Source organism: Dendrobates tinctorius, unplaced genomic scaffold (genome assembly GCF_039654945.1).
Source record: "Dendrobates tinctorius isolate UK_male_01 unplaced genomic scaffold, ASM3965494v1 ptg000046l, whole genome shotgun sequence".
NCBI lineage: Eukaryota > Metazoa > Chordata > Amphibia > Anura > Dendrobatidae > Dendrobates > Dendrobates tinctorius.
This window is the reverse complement of record NW_027361714.1, coordinates 80,084,940-80,110,564: the sequence shown is the minus strand read 5'-3', so window position 1 is coordinate 80,110,564 and position 25,625 is coordinate 80,084,940. Positions and strand designations below refer to the sequence as shown.

The following is a 25,625-nucleotide window of genomic DNA, read 5'->3' as shown; positions in this document are numbered from 1 at the left end:
TTCATCCACCCCAATCCCCCCATCCCCCACCCCCCTCCACCCCACTTTTGCGTCACCTGCCTGCCGTTTTAAATTTTTTTCTCCCCTTTCTGTGCCACCTAACTACAACCCTAACTGTTGATCCCTGCCCGATCTCTATTCATCTACCCCAATCCCCCCAGCCCCCTCTTTTTACCCCCCTTTGTGCTGTTTCCGTGTGCACATTTAGCAGCCGCTGAATTTTGATAAGTGACGCAATTCACTTATCAAAGTTCGTGCCGGCTGTTTTCCATTTTTCTTTTTCACCTCCCCCCCCTTTGAGCCACCCCTGTGCACACATCCAGCAGCCACTAAATTTTGGTAAGTGACGTCGTTCAATTACCATATCTAGGTCCTGCTGTTTTAGACTTTTTTTTCACATTTCCTTTTAGCTTTTTCTTACAGGATAGTGTGCACCAATCACTAGCCCCCCCACCACATACACAGTTATAAATAAAGTACACCCAAGCACCATATTTACACAAAAAAATGTCCCGCCCATCACGTTCCTCCCAACAGCGCTATTCAATGGAGGAGGCATATTCTTACCTTGCCTCCGACACTGATAGCGAGGATGACGATCCGACTTTTCTTTATTTTTCGGATTCTTCATCCTCTTCCTCTTCCCCTTCCTCCTCGTCTTCCTCCTCAGGTCCTGCGGAACCGCCACGCAGACGCTCCAGGACAGAAGATGAGGCAGCGCCCACCATGCCCGCAGCTGATTCAGCAAACCCTGTGTGGACCTCGCCCCCCGAAAATTACGAGCCACTGATTCCTGATTTTGTGGCAGAATCAGGAATCAAGTTTGACACCACTGGCCTCACAGAACTTGACTTTTTCAAAGTCTTTTTCTCTGAGGATTTTGTTAACCACATGGTGGAGCAAACTAATTTGTACGCTCGGCAATTTTTGGAGCAAAACCCGCGTTCATCCTATACTAACTCGTCTCCTGTGGACGCAGTTGAAATGACGAAGTTTTGGGGCCTGGTCCTCCACATGGCTATCCTGAAGAAGCCTGAAATTTCGCAATATTGGAGTGTTGATATTTTATACAACACTCCAGTGTTCCGAATGGTCATGGTCCGGGCGCGTTTTCAGGCCATCCTCAAGTTTCTGCATTATAACGATAATGCACAGTGTCTCGCACGAGATGACCCCAACTTTGACCGTCTGTTCAAAGTTCGGCCGGTCATCGAACACTTCAACAAAAAGTTTGCTGAAGTGTACGTGCCCCAAAGGAACATCTGCGTGGATGAGTCCTTGGTCCATTTTAAGGGCAGGCTCGGATTCCGTCAATACCTGCCCAGTAAGAGGGCCAGGTACGGAATCAAACTCTATAAGCTGTGTGAGAGTACCTCAGGGTACACCCACAGGTTTAGAGTGTACGAAGGAAAGGACACCAAGATTGAACCCCCTGAGTGTTCTCCTGACCTGGGAGTGAGTGGGAAAATTGTGTGGGATTTGGTGCACCCACTGCTGGATAAAGGTTATTACCTCTACACTGATAACTTTTATACCAGTGTCCCACTCTACAAAGCCCTCTTTGCATGAGGTACCGCAGCTTGCGGTACTGTCCACAAAAATCAGTGAGGCCTCCCGAAGACGCTACTTGGGCAGATGCTCCGAAAAGGTGAGAGCAGGGCCCAATGTAGCGTCCACCTGCTGGTGGTCAAGTACAAGGCCAAGAGGGATGTCTTTCTCTTGACCACCATACACGGTGATGGCAGCGCCCTCAGCACTGTACGGGGTACCTCTGCACAGGTCAGCAAACCTGAATGTGTGCTGGGGTACAATAAAAACATGGGGGGCGTTGATCGCTCCGATCAACTCCTCCAACCGTACAATGCTTTGAGAAAGGCCAAGGTGTGGTACAAAAAGCTGGTCGTGCACATCGTCCAATTGTCAATGCTCAACGCATTCCTATTGTCACAATGTGCATGCCCCAGCGATACGTCGTACCTTCAGTTCCAGGAGGTAGTGGTTAAGGCCCTGATGTTTGGCACTCTGGAAGGAGCGGGCCCCAGAACTTCCGGAACTGAAGGTGCTCGTATTGTACCAGGTCAGCATTTCCCGGGGGAGGTCCCGCAAGCTGGAAAAAGAGGTAAATCGCAAAAAAGGTGCCGAGTGTGTTACAAAAACGGAATACGCAAGGACACCATTTATCAATGCGACACCTGCCCCGAAAAACCTGGCATGTGTATGAAGGATTGCTTCAAATTGTACCACACCTCAATGCACTACTAAATTTCTTTACCGGAAACATTAGATTAGTTGGGGCACATCTAGATAAGTTCCTTGGGGGTCTAGTTTCCAAATCAATGTCACTTGTGGGTTTTTTTTACTGTTTAGGCACATCAGGGGCTCTGCAAATGGAAAATGACACCCGCAGACCATTCCATCTAAGTCTGCATTTCAAAACGTCACTCCCTTCCGACCCTGACGTGTGCCTAAACAGTTTTTTCCCACATATGGGGTACCAGCGTACTCAGGACAAATTGGACAACAACTTTTGGGGTCCAATATCTCCTGTTACGCTTGGGAAAATTGAAAATTGGGGACTAAATGATCATTTTTGTGGGCACAAAATAGGATTTTTTATTTTCACGCCTGGGCAGTATAAACTTTAGTGAAACACTTGGGGGTTCAAAGTTCTCACCACATATCTAGATAAGTTCCTTAGGGGGTCTAGTTTCCAAAATGGGGTCACTTGTGGGGGGTTTCTACTGTTTAACCACATCAGGGGCTCTGCAAACGGAACATGACGCCCGCAGACCATTCCATCAAAGTCTGCATTCCAAAGCGTCACTTCTTCCCTTCTGAGCCCCGACGTGTGCCCAAACAGTATTTTTCCCCCACATATGGGGCACCAGCGTACTCAGGATAAATTGGAAAACAACTTTTGGGGTCCAATTTCTCCTGTTATGCTTGGGAAAATTAAAAATTGGGGACTAAACAATCATTTTTGTGGGCACAAAATAGGATTTTTTATTTTCACGCCTGGGCAGTATAAACTTTAGTGAAACACTTGGGGGTTCAAAGTTCTCACCACGTATCTAGATAAGTTCCTTAGGGGGTCTAGTTTCCAAAATGGGGTCACTTGTGGGGGTTTCTACTGTTTAACCACATCAGGGGCTCTGCAAACGGAACATGATGCCCGCAGACCATTCCATCAAAGTCTGCATTCCAAAGCGTCACTTCTTCCCTTCTGAGCCCCGACGTGTGCCCAAACAGTAGTTTTCCCCCATATATGGGGTACCAGCGTATTCAGGACAAATTGGAAAACAACTTTTGGGGTCCAATTTCTCCTGTTACGCTAGGGAAAATTAAAAATTGGGGACTAAACGATCATTTTTGTGGGCACAAAATAGGATTTATTATTTTCACGCCTGGGCAGTATAAACTTTAGTGAAACACTTGGGGGTTCAAAGTTCTCACCACATATCTAGATAAGTTCCTTAGGGGGTCTAGTTTTCAAAATGGGGTCACTTGTGGGGGGTTTCCACTGTTTGGGCACATTGGGGGCTCGTCAAACGCAACATGGCGTCCAATCTCAATTCCAGCCAATTTTAGGTTGAAAAAGTCAACCGGCGCTGCTTCCCTTCCGAGCCCTGCCGTGCGCCCAAACAGTGGTCCCCCCCACATATAGAGTATGAGCGTACTCAGGACAAATTGGACAACAACTTTTGGGGTCCAATTTCTCCTGCTACCTTTGGGAATATAAAAAATTGGGGACTAAACGGTCATGTTTGTGGAAAAAATCTGATTTTTTATTTTCACGCCCGGGCGTTATAAACTCCTGTGAAGCCCTAGGGGGTTCAAGGTGCTCACCACACATCTAGATAAGTTACGTGGGGGGTCTAGTTTCCAAAATGGGGTCACTTGTGGGGGGTTTCCACTGTTTGGGCACATTGGGGGCTCGTCAAACGCAACATGGCGTCCAATCTCAATTCCAGCCAATTTTAGGTTGAAAAAGTCAAGCGGCGCTGCTTCCCTTCCGAGCCCTGCCGTGCGCCCAAACAGTGGTCTCCCCCCCACATATAGTGTATCAGCGTACTCAGGACAAATTGGACAACAACTTTTGGGGTCCAATTTCTCCTGCTACCTTTGGGAGAATAAAAAATTGGGGACTAAATGATCATGTTTGTGGAAAAAATATGATTTTTTATTTTCACGCCCAGGCGTTATAAACGCCCGTGAAGCCCTAGGGGGGGTTCAAGGTGCTCACCACACATCTAGATAAGTTCCTTAGGGGGTCTAGTTTCCAAAATGGGGTCACTTGTGGGGGTTTCCACTGTTTGGGCACATTGGGGGCTCGTCAAACGCAACATGGCGTCTAATCTCAATTCCTGCCAATTTTAGGTTGAAAAAGTCAACCGGCGCTGCTTCCCTTCCGAGCCCTGCCGTGCGCCCAAACATTGTCCCCCCCACATATAGAGTATCAGCGTACTCAGGACAAATTGGACAACAACTTTTGGGGTCCAATTTCTCCTGCTACCTTTGGGAAAATAAAAAATTGGGGACTAAACGATCATGTTTGTGGAAAAAATATGATTTTTTATTTTCACGCCCGGGCGTTATAAACTCCTGTGAAGCCCTAGGGGGTTCAAGGTGCTCACCACACATCTAGATAAGTTCTTTAGGGGGTCTAGTTTCCAAAATGGCGTCACTTGTGAGGGGTTTCCACTGTTTGGGCACATTGGGGGCTCGTCAAACGCAACATGGCGTCCAATCTCAATTCCAGCCAATTTTAGGTTGAAAAAGTCAAGCGGCGCTGCTTCCCTTCCGAGCCCTGCCGTGCGCCCAAACAGTGGTCCCCCCCACATACAGAGTATCAGCGTACTCAGGACAAATTGGACAACAACTTTTGGGGTCCAATTTCTGCTGCTACCTTTGGGAGAATACAAAATTGGGGACTAAACGATCATGTTTGTGGAAAAAATATGATTTTTTATTTTTATGCCCGGGCGTTATAAATTCCTGTGAAGCCCTAGGGGGTTCAAGGTGCTCACCACACATCTAGATAAGTTCCTTAGGGGGTCTAGTTTCCAAAATGGGGTCATTTGTGGGGTTTTCCACTGTTTGGGCACATTGAGGGCTCGTCAAACGCAACATGGCGTCCAATCTCAATTCCAGCCAATTTTAGGTTGAAAAAGTCAAACGGTGCTGCTTCTCTTCCGAGCCCTGCCGTGCGCCCAAACATTGTTCCCCCCCTGGGTATCAGCGTACTCAGGACAAATTGGACAACAACTTTTGGGGTCCAATTTCTCCTGTTACCCTTGGGAAAATTAAAAAATTGTTGCTAACAGATCATTTTTGTGACTAAAAAGTTAAATGATATTTTTTTTCTTCCATGTTGCTTCTGCTCCTGTGAAGTGCCTGAATGGTTAATAATCTTCTAGAATGTAGTTTTGAGTAGCTTGAGGGGTGCAGTTTTTAGAATGGTGTCACTTTTGGGTATTTTCTGCCGTATAGACCCCTCATAGTGACTTCAAATGTGAGGTGGTCCCTAAAAAAAATGGTTTTGTAAATTTTGTTGTAAAAATGAGAAATCGCTGGTCAACTTTTAACCCTTATAACTTCCTAACAAAAAAAAATGTTTCCAAACTTGTGCTGATGTAAAGTAGACATGTGAGAAATGTTATTTATTAACTATTTTCTATCATGTAACTCTCTGGTTTAAGGGCATAAAAATTCAAAGTTTGAAAATCGCAAAATATTCTAAATTTTCGCCATATTTCCGTTTTTTCATAAATAAACGCAAGTTATACCGAAGAAATTTTATCACTAAAGTGAAGTACAATATGTCACGAGAAAACAATGTCAGAATCGCCTAGATCCGTTGAAGCCTTCCAAAGTTATTACCTCATAAAGGGACAGTGGTCAGAATTGTAAAAATTGGCCCCGGAGTTAACGTGCAAACCATCCTTGGTAGTGAAGGGGTTAAGGTTGTGTGTCCACGCTGCGTACTGGCAGCGCTTTGGACGGAGTGGAAACCCCGCTCTGCCCAAAACGCCGCCCCCTGTTGTACGCGCGGTGATGCCGCATGTGTTCATTCAATACATGCGGAATCACCGCATCATATCCATAGACTGGGTTATTTATTTTGCATAGATGGAGCGTCTCCGCAAGATAAATAGACATGCTGCGGTCTGGAAAGACGCGCCGCATGTCTGGATATGCAGGGCTGCCGGATGTGGCCTTGCTTGCAGAGTGGAGACGGGATTTCATAAAATCCCCTCCGCTATGCTGTAACATCTGGACGCTGCGGATTGGACGCTGCGGCTGAACGCAGCGTTCAATCCGCAGCTAATCCTGATGCAAACCGGACAGTGGAAACATAACCTTAGTACATGTAATATGCGTAGCAAACAGTAGAAAAAAAAATGCATAGATGATTTGAAAGATAGGGTATAGAAACAGTACACACACATCAGATAAAGATGTAAAAAAAATTGAAAACTAAATGTGATGGTTGCAGTTTATGGAAGCCTGGCAGTGGTTAATAGAGCTTCCATGGACAGGCTTAGTACAAATCACACCATTTATCAGATGCTAGGAGTTTCCATGCCTTTAGCCTTTAACCCTTCTGCAGGGATCTAGACTTACGTATGGCATGTGGCCAAGGAGTCACCTTCTGACTGGTGAGCAAGCAGGAAAGGTAATTACCTGGAGTTGATACAAAGATGTCTGTTATGAATGAGTCACCGTAGGAGGCAAAAACAGAAATACTAGCTAAGTCCAGAAAACCAGAGAAGTTGGCAGCTATTGGATTGCAGACCCCTGAACCTAACAACAACTAGCAGTAGCCGTGGGGGGTTCCTACGGTGCCCTAGACCCCTCGATCACAGCCGGAGAACTACATAGCCTAAAGACAGAAAGGGAAATCTAAACTGCCCCAGAGCAGACCCCAAAGCAATAGGCAGCCCCCAACATATAATGACGGTGAAGCAAGATGAAAAAACACTCACACAGATAGAAAGATAGGCTGAGCAAATGATGGGGCCCAAGCTAACTATATAGGACAGAATAGAAAAGCTGCTGTCTGCAATCCGCCAAAACCCTCTCAAAAACAAGAGCCAACAGACTGATAGGGAAAAAAGCCCTGAAGACGCTAGGCTTCAAAAAGACTATATCAGTACTCAGGTATTATCTGAAGACAGAGCAAAAAGGAATTCAGCTCACCCAGCAGGGAAAGGCAGAAATCCAGAAAAACAAGGCAAAACAAAACCAAAACACAAATGCAAAAAGTAGAGCAGAAAACTTAGCTTTTGAGGAGCAGGAATCAGACTCGTCTCCAAGAATCCCTCAGAGTAATCACCAGCAAGGCAGAAGGGCGACGGCTGCCTTATATCCAGTCAGCAATCCCAGTCACCCAGTCATCATCATTCTGCTCAGGTGCTTTGTAATCAGCCTCACTACCTTCCTTCACCAGAAGAGGGAGTTCATCAGACCTCAATGGTGAAGGGGAAAATGAACTCACAACAGATGTCATGTCAGGGACAGGGGCACAATCAGAATGCAAGTTGTCACGGTGCTGGATACGAGGGCAAGAGTGGACCCACTGGACCGTGATGCCGAACTCTCCCTGAGCGAGCGCACCAGGTGGACCGACCCCTATACAGGGACCGTTTGGGAGCAGGCTCAGGAAGCTCAAACGTCACGGCGGCCAGGACCAGGGGTCCGCTCAAGAGGGTAAGCAGCAGAGAGGAGGATGAGAGATCCGGGGTAACCAGGGTCCAGGGAATGGAGGTTGTTGCGGAAGGGTGAAGGAGAGCAGCAGGAACCAGACGGAAGCAGGGCACAGGGAGCTGTAAAAGGAAGACACAGGAGGGTTAGCAGGGAGACATAGGCTGAAGCAGCTACGGGAGCCGGAAGAGCGAGTGAGAACTGGGGACCAGCAAGAGCAAGCAGGGCCTGAGCGCAGTGAGGAGAACTCGATAGTCAGGCGCTTCCCCTAAGGGAGGGCGGCCTGAAATACCTGATGGTATCCCCCGATTGGCCAGGCGGTGGGACTGGATCAGGTCAGGCGAGCGGGCGTCCATACAGCAGGGACGCGCGGTCAGGCCCCCCGGAGCGTGCGCAGAGGCACAGTGCGCGCGGCCGAGGGCAGAGGGGGAGCGCGCTGGGAGACCGCCCACTGGAACGGAGGACGACTGGAGGTGCGCGAGAGGCAGGAGGAACCCGGACCAGAGGCCGAAGCAGCGGCGGTGAGTATAGGGACGGCAGGGACAGCGGGACCCGTTGTGGCGGTGCTAACAGTACCTCCTCCCTTACACTCCCCTCTACTGTGTCTGGAAAGGAACCTCTTAAGAATACGTGGAGCATTGATGTTCTCGGATGGTTCCCAAGACCTCTCCTCGGGGCCGAAACCCTCCCAGTCGATGAGAAAAAATGTTTTACCTCTTACCCTTCTCGAGGCCAAAATATCTCTCACCTCAAAAACATCATCAGAGCTGACTGGTGGAGGAGAAGAGTTTGGAGCTGGGTGGAAACGATTCAGGACAACTGGATTAAGGAGAGAGACATGGAAGGTGTCGGGAACTCGGAGCGAGGCGGGTAACTCCAGCCGGTAGGACACGTTGTTGATGCGTCTGAGAATCTTGAAAGGCCCAATGTAGCAGGGTCCAAGCTTGTAAGACGGGAGCTTTAGCCTAATATACTTGGCCGACAGCCAAACTTGTTGTCCCGGGAGGTAAGTCGGGGAGTCCAAGCGCCTCTTGTCAGCATGTCTCTTCATGCGCTCCCCGGACTTCTTGAGAGCTTCTTTAGTCTCGGACCAGACCTTGGAGAATTCAATGGCCAGGGAATCCGCTGCAGGCACACCGGAAGCAGTGGATATCGGCAGTGGAATACCGGGATGCATCCCAAACACTACAAAAAATGGAGACTTAGCTGAGGACTCGCTGGAATGATTATTGTAGGAGAATTCTGCCCAGGGGAGGAGATGGACCCAGTTATCCTGGTGCACATTCGAGAACAGGCATAAATATGAGGCTAGTACCTGATTGACACGTTCCACTTGCCCGTTGGACTGAGGGTGGTAGGCGGAAGAAAAGTCCAATCTGACCTCCAGAAGTTTGCATAAGGCTCTCCAAAATCGAGAAGTGAATTGTACACCACGATCCGAGACAATATGCTGCGGGAAGCCGTGAAGGCGGAAGATATGCTGGATAAAAAATCTTCGCCAACTCTGGAGCAGAGGGCAGCGCTGGAAGAGGAACAAAATGGGCCATCTTAGAGAAGCGATCGACTGCCACCAGGATAGTCGTACATCCGGAAGAGTTAGGCAAATCGATGACGAAATCCAATGCTATATGTTGCCACGGAACCGAGGGGATCGGCAAAGGAAGCAGAAGACCGGAGGGTGGCCGTCTAGGAACTTTGACCTTGGCACACGAGGAACAAGACGCCGTGAAGTCAATTACATCCTGATGAAATGAAGGCCACCAATAAAAACGAGCAATGAAGTCCAGTGACTTCTTGACTCCGACATGCCCGGAAAGTTTAGAGGAATGTCCCCAATGCAGCACCTCCCTTCTGTCCGCCTCAGAAACGTAGGTCTTGCCTGGAGGAGGAGTGATTAGACTCACAGGGGCCACCGTGATGATCTTGGCCGGATCGATGATGTGAGTCGGTTCCTCTACCAAATCAGGAGACTGCAGAGAGCGGGACAATGCATCAGCCTTGACGTTTTTAGGTCCGGGACGAAAACGCAACTCAAAATCGAACCGGCCAAAAAAGAGAGACCATCGGGCTTGTCGGGGATTCAGTCTGTGGGCTGACTGGAGGTATGCCAAATTCTTGTGATCGGTAAAGATGGTAAACGGGTGGACCGCTCCCTCAAGAAGATAGCGCCACTCCTCCATGGCCAATTTTATGGCTAACAACTCGCGGTCCCCGATGGAGTAATTACACTCGGCAGGGGAGAAGGCCTTTGAGAAAAACCCACAGGAAACCAGTTGTCCGGAGGAAGATCTCTGAGAACTGCACCCGCTCCTGTGGATGAGGCATCGACCTCCGAAACGAATGGCTTGTTGGCCTCGGGTCGGTGGAGTACAGGAGCTGTTGCAAAGGCTTGTTTTAACCTGGAAAAGGCCTCTCAGCCTCGGAAGGCCAGGACGAGGAGTTTGTGCCCATGCGAGTAAGACTGGAAATGGATTTGATGAGAGATGAAAAGTGTGGCACAAACTGACGATAATAATTGGCGAAGCCGAGAAACCGCTGAATCGCCTTGACCCCTACCGGACGAGGCCATTGAAGAATTGCCGACAATTTCTCAGGATCCATCTCCAGCCCAGAATCCGAAACAATGTAGCCTAAGAAGGGCAACGATGACTGCTCAAAGAGGCACTTCTCAAGCTTCGCGTAGAGGTGATTCTCCCGCAGGCGCTGCAGTACCAGCCGAACACTCCTCCTGTGGGATGCCAGATCCGGGGAAAAAATAAGGATGTCATCTAGGTACACGACTACGCAGGAGTAGAGCAGATCTCGGAAGATGTCATTAACGAACTCCTGAAACACCGCGGGAGCATTGCAGAGACCGAAGGGCATAACAAGATATTCATAATGCCCGTCCCGGGTGTTAAAGGCTGTTTTCCATTCGTCGCCGAAGCGTATGCGGACGAGGTTGTAGGCTCCGCGTAGATCCAACTTCGAGAAGATGCGGGCTCCACGTAAGCGGTTGAAGAGTTCAGGAATGAGAGGCAAGGGGTATTTATTCTTTATCGTGATATCGTTTAATCCTCGGAAATCGATGCACGGGCGGAGCGAACCGTCCTTCTTTTTCACAAAGAAGAAACCGGCACCGGCAGGAGAAGAAGACTTCCGTATGAACCCTCTGGCAAGGTTATCACGAATGTACTCGGACATGGCAGTAGTCTCAGCTGGAGAGAGAGGATAAATTCGACCCCTGGGCGGAGTAGTCCCGGGCCGTAGATCAATAGGACAATCATACGGGCCATGCGGGGGAAGTGTCTCTGCCTCTTTCTTATCGAAGACGTCCGAAAACGACCAGTATGCAGCAGGCAAGCCTGCAGGACCAGAGGAAACTGGATGAGGAGTGACAGGAAGAACAGAAGCTAGGCACCTCTCTTGGCAAGGATGCCCCCAGCGGAGAACTTCACCGGAACGCCAATCCAATACGGGTTCATGTGTCCTAAGCCAGGGGAGGCCAAGTAGCAGAGCGTGGGACAGGTTGGGTAGGACATAGAACGAGATCAGCTCCTAGTGCAATGCCCCGATGCGCAGACGCACCTCTTCCGTAACCAGAGACACCGACACTTGTAAAGGTCTCCCATCAACTGAGGCGATAACCCGTGGAGTCCTCAGAGTAATAACGGGAATCTGGTACTTCTTCACCTCCTTCAACCGGATGAAGTTCCCCGCCGCGCCCGAGTCCACATAGGCCATCTCCGAACCACGTCTCTGACCAAAAACCAGCTGCACAGAAAGAGTAAGAGGATGAGAGGAGTGAGACACACCTAGGACAGCCTCTCTTACCTGGCCTAGGTTGAGGAGTTTCCTGACCTCTCAGGCAAGAACGCAGGAAGTGAGACGTGCTGCCGCAATACAAACATAAGCCATCCGTCAATCTCTCCCTCCGGCGCTGTTCCGCTAACTTGACCCGATCTACTTGCATCGGCTCTGGCGCCGGACTGGAGGACGACCAAAGGGAACGTGGACTGGATGGCCTGTGAAGAGAAGCAGAAGGTCTAAGCGGTCTCCTCTCCCTAGCGGCCGCGCGGGCGCGTTCCTGAAACCGGAGGTCAATCCGTGTAGCCAAGGAAATGAGATCCTCTAAGGTAGCTGGGGTATCGCGTCCTGCCAGTTCATCCTTAATCTTGCCCGAGAGACCACGCCAGAAGGCCCCGACCAAAGCCTCATTATTCCACCCCAACTCAGAGGCCAAGGTGCGGAACCGGATGGCGTATTGTCCGACCGTAAGAGAACCCTGAGTGAGGCAGAAAAGGGACTCTGTAGCGGAAGCCAACCGGCCGGGCTCATCAAAAACTTTACGAAAAGTGTCCGTGAAGGTCTGGAGACTAGAGACTATGGGGTCGTCCCGCTCCCACAGGGGATTCACCCAGGAGAGGGCCTCTCCCTCCAAATGGAACACAACGAAGGCCACCTTAGCCCGGTCAGTGGGATACTGCTGAGGCAGGAGTTCAAAATGCAACCTGCACTGATTCAAAAAACCCCTGCACAGCTTAGGGTCGCCGCCATACCGCGGCGGTTTTCCAAGCCTAGGGGACGGGACAGGATCTGGACTGCGAGACGGATCTCGTGCGGCTGCAGACTGAAGGGAGAGCAGCCGATCGTCGACCGAAGCCATATAGGACAGAATATGGGCCTGGGTATCTCGCTGTTGACCCAGCTCCTGCTGGAGACTGGCCAATTGGGAAGCGTTGCTGGGATCTGCGGCCTGCAAGGCCGAGAGGCGGGAGTCCATAGTCTTCATAAAAGACATTATATGGGTCTGGTTCTCCCGTAGGAACACTAGCTCCTTTTGGGCGGCGGCCCCGGCGGGGTCCATGGCCTGACTATTCTGTCACGGTGCTGGATACGAGGGCAAGAGTGGACCCACTGGACCGTGACGCCGAACTCTCACTGAGCGAGCGCACCAGGTGGACCGACCCCTATACAGGGACCATTTGGGAGCAGGCTCAGGAAGCTCAAACGTCACGGCGGCCAGGACCAGGGGTCGGCTCAAGAGGGTGAGCAGCGGAGAGGAGGATGAGAGATCCGGGGTAACCAGGGTCCAGGGAATGGAGGTTGTTGTGGAAGGGTGAAGGAGAGCAGCGGGAACCAGACGGAAGCAGGGCACAGGGAGCTGTAAAAGGAAGACACAGGAGGGTTAGCAGGGAGACATAGGCTGAAGCAGCTATGGGAGCCGGAAGAGCGAGCGAGAGCTGGGGACCAGCAAGAGCAAGCAGGGCCTGAGCGCAGCGAGGAGAACTCGATAGTCAGGCGCCTCCCCTAAGGGAGGGTGGCCTGAAATACCTGATGGTATCCCCCGATTGGCCAGGCGGTGGGTCTGGATCAGGTCAGGCGAGCGGGCGTCCATACAGCAGGGACGCGCGGTCAGGCCCCCCGGCGCGTGCGCAGAGGCACAGTGCGCGCGGCCGAGGGCAGAGGGGGAGCGCGCCGGGAGACTGCCCGCCGGAACGGAGGACGACTGGAGGTGCGCGAGAGGCAGGAAGAACTCGGACCGAAGGCCGAAGCAGCGGCGGTGAGTATGGGGACGGCAGGGACAGCGGGACCCATTGTGGCGGTGCTAACACAAGTGTGTGGTCAAAATACAAGCTGAGGTCACAAAATGGGATAAATCAAGGGATACAACAGGAGTAAGGGCTAGGGCTATAGACCAGGCAAGCTAAGCTTATTGACTGGTGGATAGTGATGGGTCATTCGCAAACAATCTGGTACAAGTACATTAAATCGCATAACACCGAAACCATGGGTATTGTAACGTTCCACACTGTCTGTGGACGGGGATTACTCACTTTTCAGGTCTTGGACGTAAAAACTGGCACACTCAGGGTTAAAACGAGTCCATTTGGTTTATTATTCACCAGTATGCAGCAGCCATTACACTGTCTGTTACACATTCAGCTTTACCAAAATTAACACAGTCTCTCACTGACCCCGGTCAGCATAACACAGACTCCTGTCCGTTACCTGTTGGTGTCAGCCACACAGGTTCTCGGATCCCTCTTATCCGCAGAGGTATCAAATAAACATCAATACACAGTCTCTTCCTCACAAATACTTCTCACTGACCCCGGTCAGTATAACTCACGGTTGTCAAGACCGTTACCTGTTGGATCAGCCACACAGGTTCTCGGATCCCTCTTATCCTCAGAGATATCCCATAAGCATCAATTCCAACACAGTCTCTTTCTGACCCGGGTCAGTATAACACAAACTCCGTTCCGTTACCTGTTGGCCACGCAGGTTCTCGGATCCCTCTTATCTGCAAAGGTATCCCATACATAGCTCTCGCTGACCTCGGTCAGCATAACTCACGGTTTTCAAGACCGTTTACTCCTCTGGCTTGGACTCGCCAGCACTGCTTCCCCAGGCTATGCGACGTCTGGCCTGGAAACATGGGAGCTCTGTCCAGGCTGACAGACTCTCAACACACTCTCTCACATGTGCAACACACCTTCCTTAGGTAGCTTCCCAGTTACCTGGCACATGGCTAGTCACATGATCATAACCTCATCACAGGTCCTCAAAATTCACAACCACACACATACCTTCAGGCAAAATGGGGTACAGTGAGTGACCCTCACTACGGAGCAAGGTAAATGGGTAGAACGACTCTCCCAACTCTCAGAGCTACCCGTAGCTCAGACCCAAATGTGAACAAAACTACTTAGAACTTACGTACACTTAAGAAAAAACACTACAGGCTACATCACAGGGAGCTACCATCCCTGTGATACATACCTCCCATTAACTATACGGCCATTAGTATCGCTACAGTATATATAGAGATGAGAAATAGGAGGACATAGGAGCATAAAAAATAGTAAAAGTTTATTATCATCATATCAATAATGTCAGGTTAAAAAATCGTAAAAGATCAGTACAAAAAGACATGGTAATAGATACAAATAAGGAAAGGAGGCAACAAGGGGAAAAAGGGGGTTAATATCAACAAGCTCAGTGTCAGCATAAATGTTAAGTACTCCAAGGCATGTGTAGATTTGCCCCCATATATATATAAATAAGGTGCTACAGGCCCTGAAAGGATACCAGGGCAGATGCAGGATCACTGTGGGGGCGAAAGACTAGCCTCAGTGTGAGAGCCGACATAGAGCACAAGGTGCGAACCCTAGCAAAAAAAAACCCCAAAGCATGGATGTGCCACAACAGTACAGTTACAGTCCCGGCAGGAAGCCGCCCAGAGCCCTAAATATGACTCGTGTGGGAAAGAAAAGGTGCAGGACAGCGCTTACCAATATGGACCGGATGTGGACCACCAAGTAGCATCAAGCAGAGACCCCCGACAGGCATTTCGCCCAGCGTCAGATAGCTTTCTCAAGGGGATGATGAGTAAACGCCACAGAGAACCTTCATATACCTGGTAATGGGTCATGTGACCAGGTCACATGCTTTCAGGGACCAATGACAGCGTGTGGATGCGCCGAGGTGACGCCAGGTCCTGCATACATCTCGGCGTCACCCTCTCATCGCATGGAGACAGGGGGGCGGGACTAAGAGCCCCGGGCCTGCGTCACATGTGAGGGAGGGCGGCAGACGCCGCTATGCTGCAGATACACTGGGGCCAGACTCATCCGCATGCGCTCAACCGCTGTAGGGAGGGATAATAAAAGATGGCTATGACAGTGTATAAAAAGAACAACATCCTAACAGCGTAATCATGTTCATTGCGTCCAAACCCAAATAACAAGAGTACAAGCAATATAAACATATAGCAGAGTATGATATCGCATGGTAATCCATATATATGCATGCAGGAGCGATCAGCTTGTCATTTGGAGCACATCTTGAGAGTGTCCAATCCTCCATCAGGCCGTCAGCGGACAGAAATATGAAGGAAGTGGGCGTATATAGAGTCACTAGAATACACAGAAACAAAACAATTAAAATCAAATCGTTGAATATTAAAAACAGATCCTAACCTAAGCATTAAGGGGAGGCTGTTATGAATGGGAAACCGAGGAGGAGAAAAAGACAACAAGCTAAGTCTCAGAAAACCAGAGAAGTTGGTAACTATGCAGATTGCAGATCCCTGTTCTTAACCACACAACTAGCAGCAGTCGTGGAGCGTTCCTACGTTGGTCCTAGACGCCTCATCACAACCGGAGAACTACATAAGCCTAAAGCAGGAAAAGAGGAAAACTAACTGCCCCAGAGCAGACCCCAAAGGAAAGACAGCCCCCCACATGTAATGACAGTGAAACAAGATGAAAATACAAACAAAGGCAGGAAAAATAGGCTGAGCAAACGATGGGGCCCGGCTAACTAAAAAGGACAGAAAAGGAAAGACACTGTCTGCAATCTGCCAAAAACAACCTACAAAAATATTGTCCAACACGTCTGATAGCAAAATTAACCCTGAAGTCACTAGACTTCTAAACCTATATCAGCACTCTGAAATATTCTGAGACAGAGCAAAAAAGAGGCCAATCTAATAAGGGACAAAAAGCAGATTGGCAAATACTGATTAATAGGAGTGGAATTTCAGCATAGCCCCAGCAGGGGCAGGCTGATTACACAACAAACTGAATTGACCAACAAGCGCAAGTGTGAACATTAGCAAAAAACAAACTTAACTTGAGAAGACTGGAAGAGAGCTGAAGTCCAGGACCTGAGAAGCAGACTGAATCACCAGCACCCGGATAGGGCGTCGGCTGTCTTATATCCAGTCTGATACTCCAGAGATCCAATCATTATCTTCCTCATCAGGTGGCAGATCACTACCACAAACCAACCGCACTACCTCCTGTCACCACCAGAGGGAGAACGGAAGGAGAACTCTCAACTGGTGGAGCAGAAAATGAGTTCATGACAGGAGGCCTTATGAGTCCAAATTTAGATGGCCAAAGAAAGCAATGGTGATAGTTGAGAAATGTATAATAGCGAGGGGAACCAGGATACAAAAAGGAAGAAAAACTGAGGGATTCATTAAGGCCGAGGGGTGTCATGGTATTAAGACATACAATCCAGCCCGCCTCTCGTTGGACTATAAGTTTTTTGTAGTCACCCCCTCTCAGGCCAAGTTGGACCCTTTCTATCCCTCTAACCCGTAAGGAAGCCGCGTCACAATTATGTTTATGTTTAAAGTGGCATGGTAGCATCTTCAAAACAAGGGGATCAGATTCATTTGTGGCCGCACGTATGTCTCTCACATGCTGGCGTACTCTAATGCGGAGCTCTCTAGAGGTTAGCCCCACATATATCAGAGAGCAACCACACATGGCATAATATATGACATTGGCAGCGCCACATGTGATATACTGTCTGATATTGAATTGATTAGTTCCGTCTGATGAAACAAAGGAGGAGCACCTGAGGACATTAGTACAGAAGGCGACACAATGACCACATGGGAAACAGCCCACAACCGGACCCCTGGTTGTAAAAGGATTCACAGCCGGGGGTACATAGTGGCTTCTGACAAGTAAATTAGCCAAGTTGGCAGACCATCTAGCTGTCATGGATGGAACTTCACCAATGACAGATCTAAGGGAGGGTTCAGTGGCCAAAACCGACCAATGCTGATGTAAGATGTTCCTCATGCTCGCCCACTCGTGGTTGAACGTGGTAATAAACCTAACCCTATTCCCCTCCTTATTTTTATCCACCCTAGGTTGTTGGGGATATAGAAGATCATTTCTGGGTGTCCTCCTGGCTCTATTGAAGCCGTTTTTAATACATCTGCGGCTATACCCTCGGTTCTCAAACTGTGACGTCAGGTCAGCCGCTTAAGAATAAAAGCCTTGATCAGTGGAGCAGATTCGCCTCATCCTTAGGAACTGTCCGACCAGGACAGCCCTAATGGTGGATGGATTATGGGCAGAAAATGCATGCAATAATGCATTAACAGAAGTAGACTTTCTAAAAACATCAGTCTGAAGTTTTCTGGCGCCATCAATGGAGAAATTAACATCCAAAAAATCAATCCTACAAGGATCGTATTGAAAAGTCTGACTGATGTTAAGAGAGTTATGATTAAGCTGGTCCATAAAAGTCTCGAGCTGCTGGGCACTGCCCCCCCACAACATAAAGATGTCATCTATATATCTGAGCCAGCACAGCACATGGTCCACGGCCGGTGCACCAAAGTCGCCAAAGATGGACCTCTCCCAGGCACCCAGGAAGAGGTTTGCGTACAAAGGCGCACATGTCGCGCCCATGGCTGTGCCGCGCTTCTGCAAGTTGAAGGTGTCCTTGAATATAAAAAAGTTGTGGGAGAGGACAAAACCCAGCAGCTCAAGAATTAACTCGCATAAAGGGCCGTCCAGGTTGGAGGACTCAAGAAAGAGGCGAACCGCATCCAAACCATGGCTGTGGTCAATGCAGGTATACAGAGTTTGTATGTCTGCAGTAACCAGGAGGACACCCTCATCCACAGAGACGCCATCGACCCGTGTCAGGACGTCCATAGTGTCACGGATATAAGATGGTAAGGTTTCCACCAAGGGTTCAGATAGTAGTCAATAAACCTACAGACAGGATCACATAGACTGACAATGCCGGACACGATCGGACGCCCCGGAGGGTCGAGGGCGTCTTTGTGGATTTTAGGGAGGAGATAGAAGGTTGCCACTTTGGGGGACCTGACCGTCAAGCCTTCCAACACCTTTTTGTCAATGGTACCACTCTCCACAGCCCTGAGGAGGATTTGTTGCAACCGTAATGAGAAGGAGGAAAGGGGATTGTATGATAATTTAGTGTACGTCTCTACATCCCTGAGTTGGCGGAACGCCTCTTTCTCATATTTATCAGAGGGCCAGATAACAATATTCCCCCCCCCCTTGTCCGCAGGTTTGATAACAATGTCTTGAAACGATTGTAATTCTTTGATAGCCTGACGCTGGGTATACGTCAGGTTATCAAATTTGCAGCGGGAAGATAAAGATTTAAGGTCTTCGGAAACCAATTTTGTGAAGATCTCTACCGCCAGACATAAGGACAAGGGGGGAAATTTAAAGGACTTAGGCAGTATGGCAGGTGGATACCTACTTCTTAACGGGGGGGATTGTTCATCAAGAAGTTGCTCAAGTGTCCTCAGTGCCTCCTCCTCAGTTTCGGTCAACAAAACTCCGGAAGTGTTCCTTTTGTAGTGTAGTTTCTTCAGGACAAGCTTCCATGAAAAAAGATGTAAGTCCTTCAGGGCTGTGAAGTAATCAAAGGCATTAGTCAGGGAGAAAGTCAGGCCGCGACCTAAAACATCTAAATGGGCGGGCGTGAGGGACCTAGTGGACAGATTTATTACCTGAAGACCACCCTGGGTGGCGGGTGCAGGCTGTTTCCCAGTCGGATTCTTGCTCCTAGAGGCCTGACGTGTATGCAGCTTATTGCTGGTAGACGAGGTGGGTGCCTCGTTCGGAGGGTTAATGTCTTGAGAAATATTAGACCTGACAGAGGCCGATCGAGATCTTGAATAAGAGAAGTTTCTGTTACGTGGACGTGAACGATCATTGGAAATACGCCACCGGTAAACATTCTCTGATTGTTTATCGCGAATATCGCATTTAAATTTGCGAGCCTTGGTACTCTGTATGTCATTGGCCCATTTTTGTAATTCGGCATCTATGTCATCATTTAATGTTTTCAAGGCTTCAGAGGTCATATCCTTTCTCAGAATGACTTGAATAGAATCAATTTCTTTCTCAATCTCTGCCAGAGTCTTTTCAGCAATGTCATGTAGCCGTAGGAGCACGTATTGGAGAGTTCCTCACACTTTTTTTTAAAAGCCTCATCATCAGGTATAGGGAATGAGGGGCAGACCTGAATTCTCAGGCCACGGGGAATCCAGATATTTTTCCAAGAAGGCATTGTTCCACCAGACTCTCGTATGTTTACGTAAAAGCTCCTTAAAGCGATTAATAGTTTCAATCAAATCACCATTGGGTTCGCCCGTACCCCTGCTAAAACCATCCTTAAATGTATAATTTATCTGGGCGCGCCAAGTAGAGTCACGCACTCTAAAGTCCATTGTAATCCTGGAAGACACTGTGATATACACAGAAAAGATTAGGATAACAACACCAGGTAACATATTAAATGCAAAGGCAAATGGTGCCAATTGGCACACAAACACTATAACAAACGCTCAAGCTCCATGTAAGACATGAGAAATAGGAGGACAAAGGAGCATAAAAAATAGCAAAAGTTTATTATCATCATATCAATAATGTCAGGTCAAAAAATCGTAAAAGATCAGTACAAAAAGACATGGTAACAGATACAAATAAGGAAAGGAGGCAACAAGGGGAAAAAGGGAGTTAATATCAACAAGCTCAGTGTCAGCATAAATGTTAAGTACTCCAAGGCATGTGTAGATTTGCCCCCATATATATAAATAAGGTGCTACTGGCCCTGAAAGGATACCAGGGCAGATGCAGGATCACTGTGGGGGGGGAAAGACTAGCCTCAGTGTGAGAGCCGACATAGAGCACAAGGTGCGAACCCTAGCAAAAAAACCCCAAAGCATGGATGTGCCACAACAGTACAGTTACAGTCCCGGCGGGAAGCCGCCCAGAGCCCTAAATATGACAAAAACAAGTGCTAATACAGTGCCTTGCGAAAGTATTCGGCCCCCTGGAACTTTTCAATCTTTTCCCACATATCATGCTTTAAACATAAAGATACCAAATGTAAATTTTTGGTGAAGAATCAACAACAAGTGGAACACAATTGTGAAGTTGAACAAAATTTATTGGTTATTTTAAATTTTTGTGTAAATTCAAAAACTGAAAAGTGGTGCATGTAATATTGTTCAGCCCCTTTACTTTCAGTGCAGCAAACTCACTCAAGAAGTTCATTGTGGATCTCTGAATGACCCAATGTTGTCCTAAATGACTAATGATGATAAATATAATCCACCTGTGGGTAATCAAGTCTCCGTATAAATGCACCTGCTCTGTGATAGTCTCAGGGTTCTGTTTGATGCACAGAGAGCATCATGAAAACCAAGGAACACAACAGACAGGTCCATGATACTGTTGTGGAGAAGTTTAAAGTAGGATTTGGATACAAAATGATTTCCAAAACTTTAAACATCCCAAGGAGCACTGTGCAAGCTATCATATTGAAATGGAAGGAGTGTCATACCACTGCAAACCTACCAAGACCCGGACGTCCCTCTAAACTTTCATCTCAAACAAGGAGAAGACTGATCAGAGATGCAGCCAAGAGGCCCATGATCACTCTGGATGAACTGCAGAGATCTACAGCTGAGGTAGGACAGTCTATCCATAGGACAACTATCAGTCGTACACTGCAAAAATCTGGCCTTTATGGAAGTGTGGCAAGAAGAAAGCCATTTCTCAAAGATATCCATAAAAAGTGTTGTTTAAAGTTTGCCACAAGCCACCTGGGAGACACCCCAAACATGTGGAAGAAGGTGCTCTGGTCAGATGAAACCAAAATCGAACTTTTTGGCAACAATGCCAAATGATATGTTTGGCGTAAAGGCAACACAGCTCATCACCCTGAACACACCATCCCCACTGTCAAACATGGTGGTGGCAGCATCATGGTTTGGTCTGCTTTTCTTCAGAAGGGACAGGGAAGTTAGTTAAAATTGATGGGAAGATGGATGGAGCCAAATACAGGACCATTCTTGAAGAAAACCTGTTGGAGTCTGCAAAAGACCTGAGACTGGGACTGAGATTTGTCTTCCATCAAGACAATGATCCCAAACATAAAGCAAAATCTACAATGGAATGTTTCACAAATAAATGTATCCAGGTGTTAGAATGGCCAAGTCAAAGTCCAGACCTGAATCCAATCGAGAATCTGTGGAAAGAGCTGAAAACTGCTGTTCACAAACGATCTCCACCAAACATCACTGAGCTCGAGCTGTTTGCCAAGGAAGAATGGGCAAGAATTGCAGTCTCTCGATGTACAAAACTGATAGAGACATACCCCAAGCGACTTGCAGCTGTAATTGCAGCAAAAGGTGGCGCAACAAAGTATTAAGTTAAAGGGGCTGAATAATATTGCACGCCCCACTTTTCAGTTTTTGAATTTCCACAAAAAATTAAAATGACCAATAAATTTTGTTCAACTTCACAATTGTGTCCCACTTGTTTTTGATTCTTCACCAAAAATTTACATTTGGTATCTTTATGTTTGAAGCATGATATGTGGGAAAAGTTTGAAAAGTTCCAGGGGGCTGAAAATTTTCACAAGGCACTGTAATATCCCAAAAGTAATAGGAATGAAAAAATAACTTTTAACCATGCCAAAGGAGTTGAAAAGAAAAGTCTCGAGGGAGGAAAAGAAGGCTCAATTCTGGCTTTACTAGCAGAGGGATACAGTGAGCGTCATGTTGCCTCCATCCTTAAAATTTCTAAGACGGCAGTCCATTACAACAAGGTCAAGCAGCAGACATTGGGGACAACAAAGCTACAGATCATCAAAGAGTGAAAACGACTCTCCACTGATCGGGATGACTGTCATCTTATTTGAATGTCACTCAGCAACAGCAGGATGACATCAAGTGACCTACAAAAGGAATGGCAAATGGCAGCTGGGGTGAAGTGCACAGCAAGAACAGTTCGTAAAAGGCTCCTAGAGGAAGCGCTCAAGACATATAAAGCTAGAAAAAAACCTTTCATCAATGAGAAGCAAAGGAGATCCAGGCTGAAGTTTGCCAAAGAACATAAGGATTGGACCATAGAGAACTGGAGTAAGATAATCTTCTCTGATTAGTCTAATTTTCAGCTTTGCCCAACACGTGGTCGTCTGATGGCTAGACGGAGACCTGGAGAGGCGTACAAGCCACTGTGTCTTTCACCCACTGTGAAATGTGGTGGAGGATCGATGATTATCTGGAGATGCTTCTGCAAGGCTGGAATTGGGCAGGTTAACCTTTGCAAAGGAAATAGGAATCAAGCCACATACAAGGTTATCCTGGAAAAACAGTTGATTTCTTCTGCTCAGGCAATGTTCCCCAACTCTGAGGATTGGTTTTTCCAGCAGAACAATACGCCATTCCACCCAGCTAGGTCAATCAATGTGTGGATGAAAGACCACCACATCAAATCCCTGTCATGGCCAGCCCAATCTCCAGATCTGAACCCCATTGAAAACCTCTGGAATGTAATCAAGAGGAAGATGGATAGTCACAAGCCATCAAACAAAGAAGAACTGCTTAAATTTTTGTACCAGGAATGTCATAAGTTCACCCAAAAGCAGTGTGAAAGACTGGTGGAAAGCATGCCAAGATGCTTGAAAGCTGTGATTAAAAATTATGGTTATTCCACAAAATATTGATTTCTGAACTCTTACCGAGTTAAAACATTAGTATTGTTGTTTCTCAATGATTATGAACTTGTTTTCTTAGCATTATTTGAGGTCTGAAACCACTGCATTTTTTTGTTATTTTGACCATTTCTCATGTCCTGAAAATAAATACAAAATTTAGTGCTTGGAAATTCAAAGACGTTGTCAGTAGTTTATAGAAAAAAATAACAATTTACATTTTACTCAAATATACCTATAAAGAGAAAAATCAGACAAACTGAAAATTTTGCAGTGGTCTCTTAATTTATGCCAGAGCTGTATATAGAGGTCAGTGCAGATATAAGACAAGTCTCTAATCTGACAAGAACACTAATGGATAATATAATAATGCTGGCCACAAAATGGCACTAAAGTAAAAAACAATATTAACATAGTAGTTTGATCTCAGTGTTAAACAAGGTCATGAGTCCAAACAAACTGACCACTATGAAGGAAGAATAACCACACATACTGTATGAAAAAAAGTAAGAGCTTACCCATAGATTAACGAGTCTTGGTGCATGTATTCATCCCCGATGCGCGTGGGCTTCGTCGAGTGGGTCTATGTGCATATGCCAGTCTTTCATATGCTCCGCAACCTGTGTATGTGATTCAGCCGCGGTAAATGGGCGCATGGGAGGCAGAGCCACGGACACGGTCGACAGCGTGGGTCAAGGAAAAGTTTCCTGTGATGTCAAAGAGCCATGCTGTCTCATCTGGATAACTTCAGAAAAGCGGCCGAACTGAGGAGTTGACGCAAATGCACGTGCAGCGGTTGCCATTTTGGAACAGAGAAAGAGTATGGGCAAATGTAGTAAGTATACTATGATAAAAAGATGACAAAAAAAATAAATACAACATATAGAGAGAAAGTAATTTCCCTATCTCCTCCATGGCCTGACTTGGTGTACAATACATTGGACTGCACTGGAGTGACATAGACTTGTATGGGTACTAGTGAGCTGAGTCTCGCTGCTACTCACAACATTCTGCGATTGTTCTCTCATGCCAAATCAGCATGAGAAAATAATCGCAGATCTGAGCTGCCTCAAAGTATAACACTGGGCCGAGTGCTATGTGATGTTTTATCGCATAGCACTTGGCCGTGTTATATGGTAGTGTGACTCTGGCCTTAGCAAAACTGCTTGACTACTTGAACTTTTGCACACAGTGTTATAATATTACCCAATTTTTGTCAATGGCCAGAGCCTAATGGATGCTTCCAAAATGGATCCTTACCACTGCTACTGTATGTGTGTAAAGGGGTGTAGATTGAACTGTCACGTTCCTACCCCTGAAGACACCAATCACGTTGTATGGTGCATTATGTGCATAGTGTCTTTTATATATTGTATATTGTGATATGGTAATATATAATGCATAAGTTATGTTAAAGTAATGCATAAGTGTAACATGTATAATGTGTACAATGCAGAATAAATATAGGGTAAAACATAGATTAGGATTTAGGACAACAGATTCACTGTAGGTAAACGATGACTATAGGATAAGGAAGTGTTACTGTTTGTGTCTAGGACACAGTGGGAGGGGGTTAGGGCCTTCGAAGGTTTTGCTGAAACGTGCGTCGGGGTGGGCTAACGTCCATCCAGGAGTTTGATCCTTTGGTACCGTGAGGGACGAGGGAGATACCATCTTGTTTTATTAATTTCAGGCCCATTATATTATCCAGAGCTCTCCTTCTGCTCCTAGAACTGTGGCCCCCACCCATGAGATAAATACACAAATTCTCAAAAGAACAGAAACTTGCCATGTGGCAAGAGAATCTGAAGCCCCACATTAATTAATGCAAGAAGAAAAGAGCTATGACCTTCTGCGTTTTTTTGTGCAAGACTGCCAGCTGATTACGCAGACCCTAGAAAGGCTCTGACACTTAGAGATGAATTATGAGAGTACCGTGAATCTCAGGGTTATGTCCAATATGCCACCAGAATACTGGGAGCCCTCCGCACACACATATGTCTCATCATTCTCTAGTTGTTCCAGATATTGAGCTATCGAGACTGGTTCTCCAGAACCACTTAGCCGACCCAAGTTTGGATTCTCCATATCGGTCAAGCCTAAACGAACCTGTTGAGACGTCAGTTATCCCGGTTGGGCCTCCCACTAGGAAGTTATGACCCATCCTATATATTGGAAATTATTTCAGCTAGGAGGTTAGGGAAGGAGATTTCAGTTCAGCCCACACGGGTGATGGCAAATATGGGAGGGTGCGAGCTAGGGGTTAAAAACGAGCTACACACATTTTAGCCAGTGTTATTGTTCTGCCATGGAAGCCGTGTCACGTCACGCGTGGAGACGGACCAGAAACTAGGAAACTACCTGTGGATTCGAGTGCTTCCCTGGATACACATGCTAAGGACTGGTAACTTGACACATACAGCTATCTGTAATCCCATACCTGTACTCTACCTTTATCTGTACTTCTGGCTGTAATATCTGTATATTACTCTCTATATATTTGCATTATTTAGTGCGCCTTTTGGCAATTAAAATATCAATTATTTCCACTTTTTACCTCGAATCCCGAGTTCCCATGTACTTGAGTCCAGCTAGTACTTATACGCTACCTGGGGTTGGTTTCTGACCCAATATAAGCT

At 47.3% G+C, this 25,625-nt stretch overlaps 1 protein-coding gene across 1 annotated transcript; it reads right to left on the bottom strand.

Annotated features, from left to right (window-relative positions):
- Positions 1-14,540: 14,540 nt before the first annotated feature.
- Positions 14,541-23,157, bottom strand: LOC141089560 (uncharacterized). Its single transcript, XM_073576051.1, has 2 exons — positions 23,014-23,157; positions 14,541-19,728 (listed from the first exon to the last, which is right to left on the bottom strand). The coding sequence occupies exon 2, from the start codon at positions 19,343-19,345 to the stop codon at positions 18,143-18,145; it is 1,203 nt and encodes a 400-aa protein (XP_073432152.1). The 5' UTR covers positions 19,346-19,728; positions 23,014-23,157; the 3' UTR covers positions 14,541-18,142.
- Between the last annotated feature and the right edge of the window lie 2,468 nt (positions 23,158-25,625).

Coding starts and splice junctions, on each gene's coding strand:
- LOC141089560 (XM_073576051.1), bottom strand. CDS start 19,345: ATGACCTCTGAAGCCTTGAAAACATTAAATGATGACATAGATGCCGAA.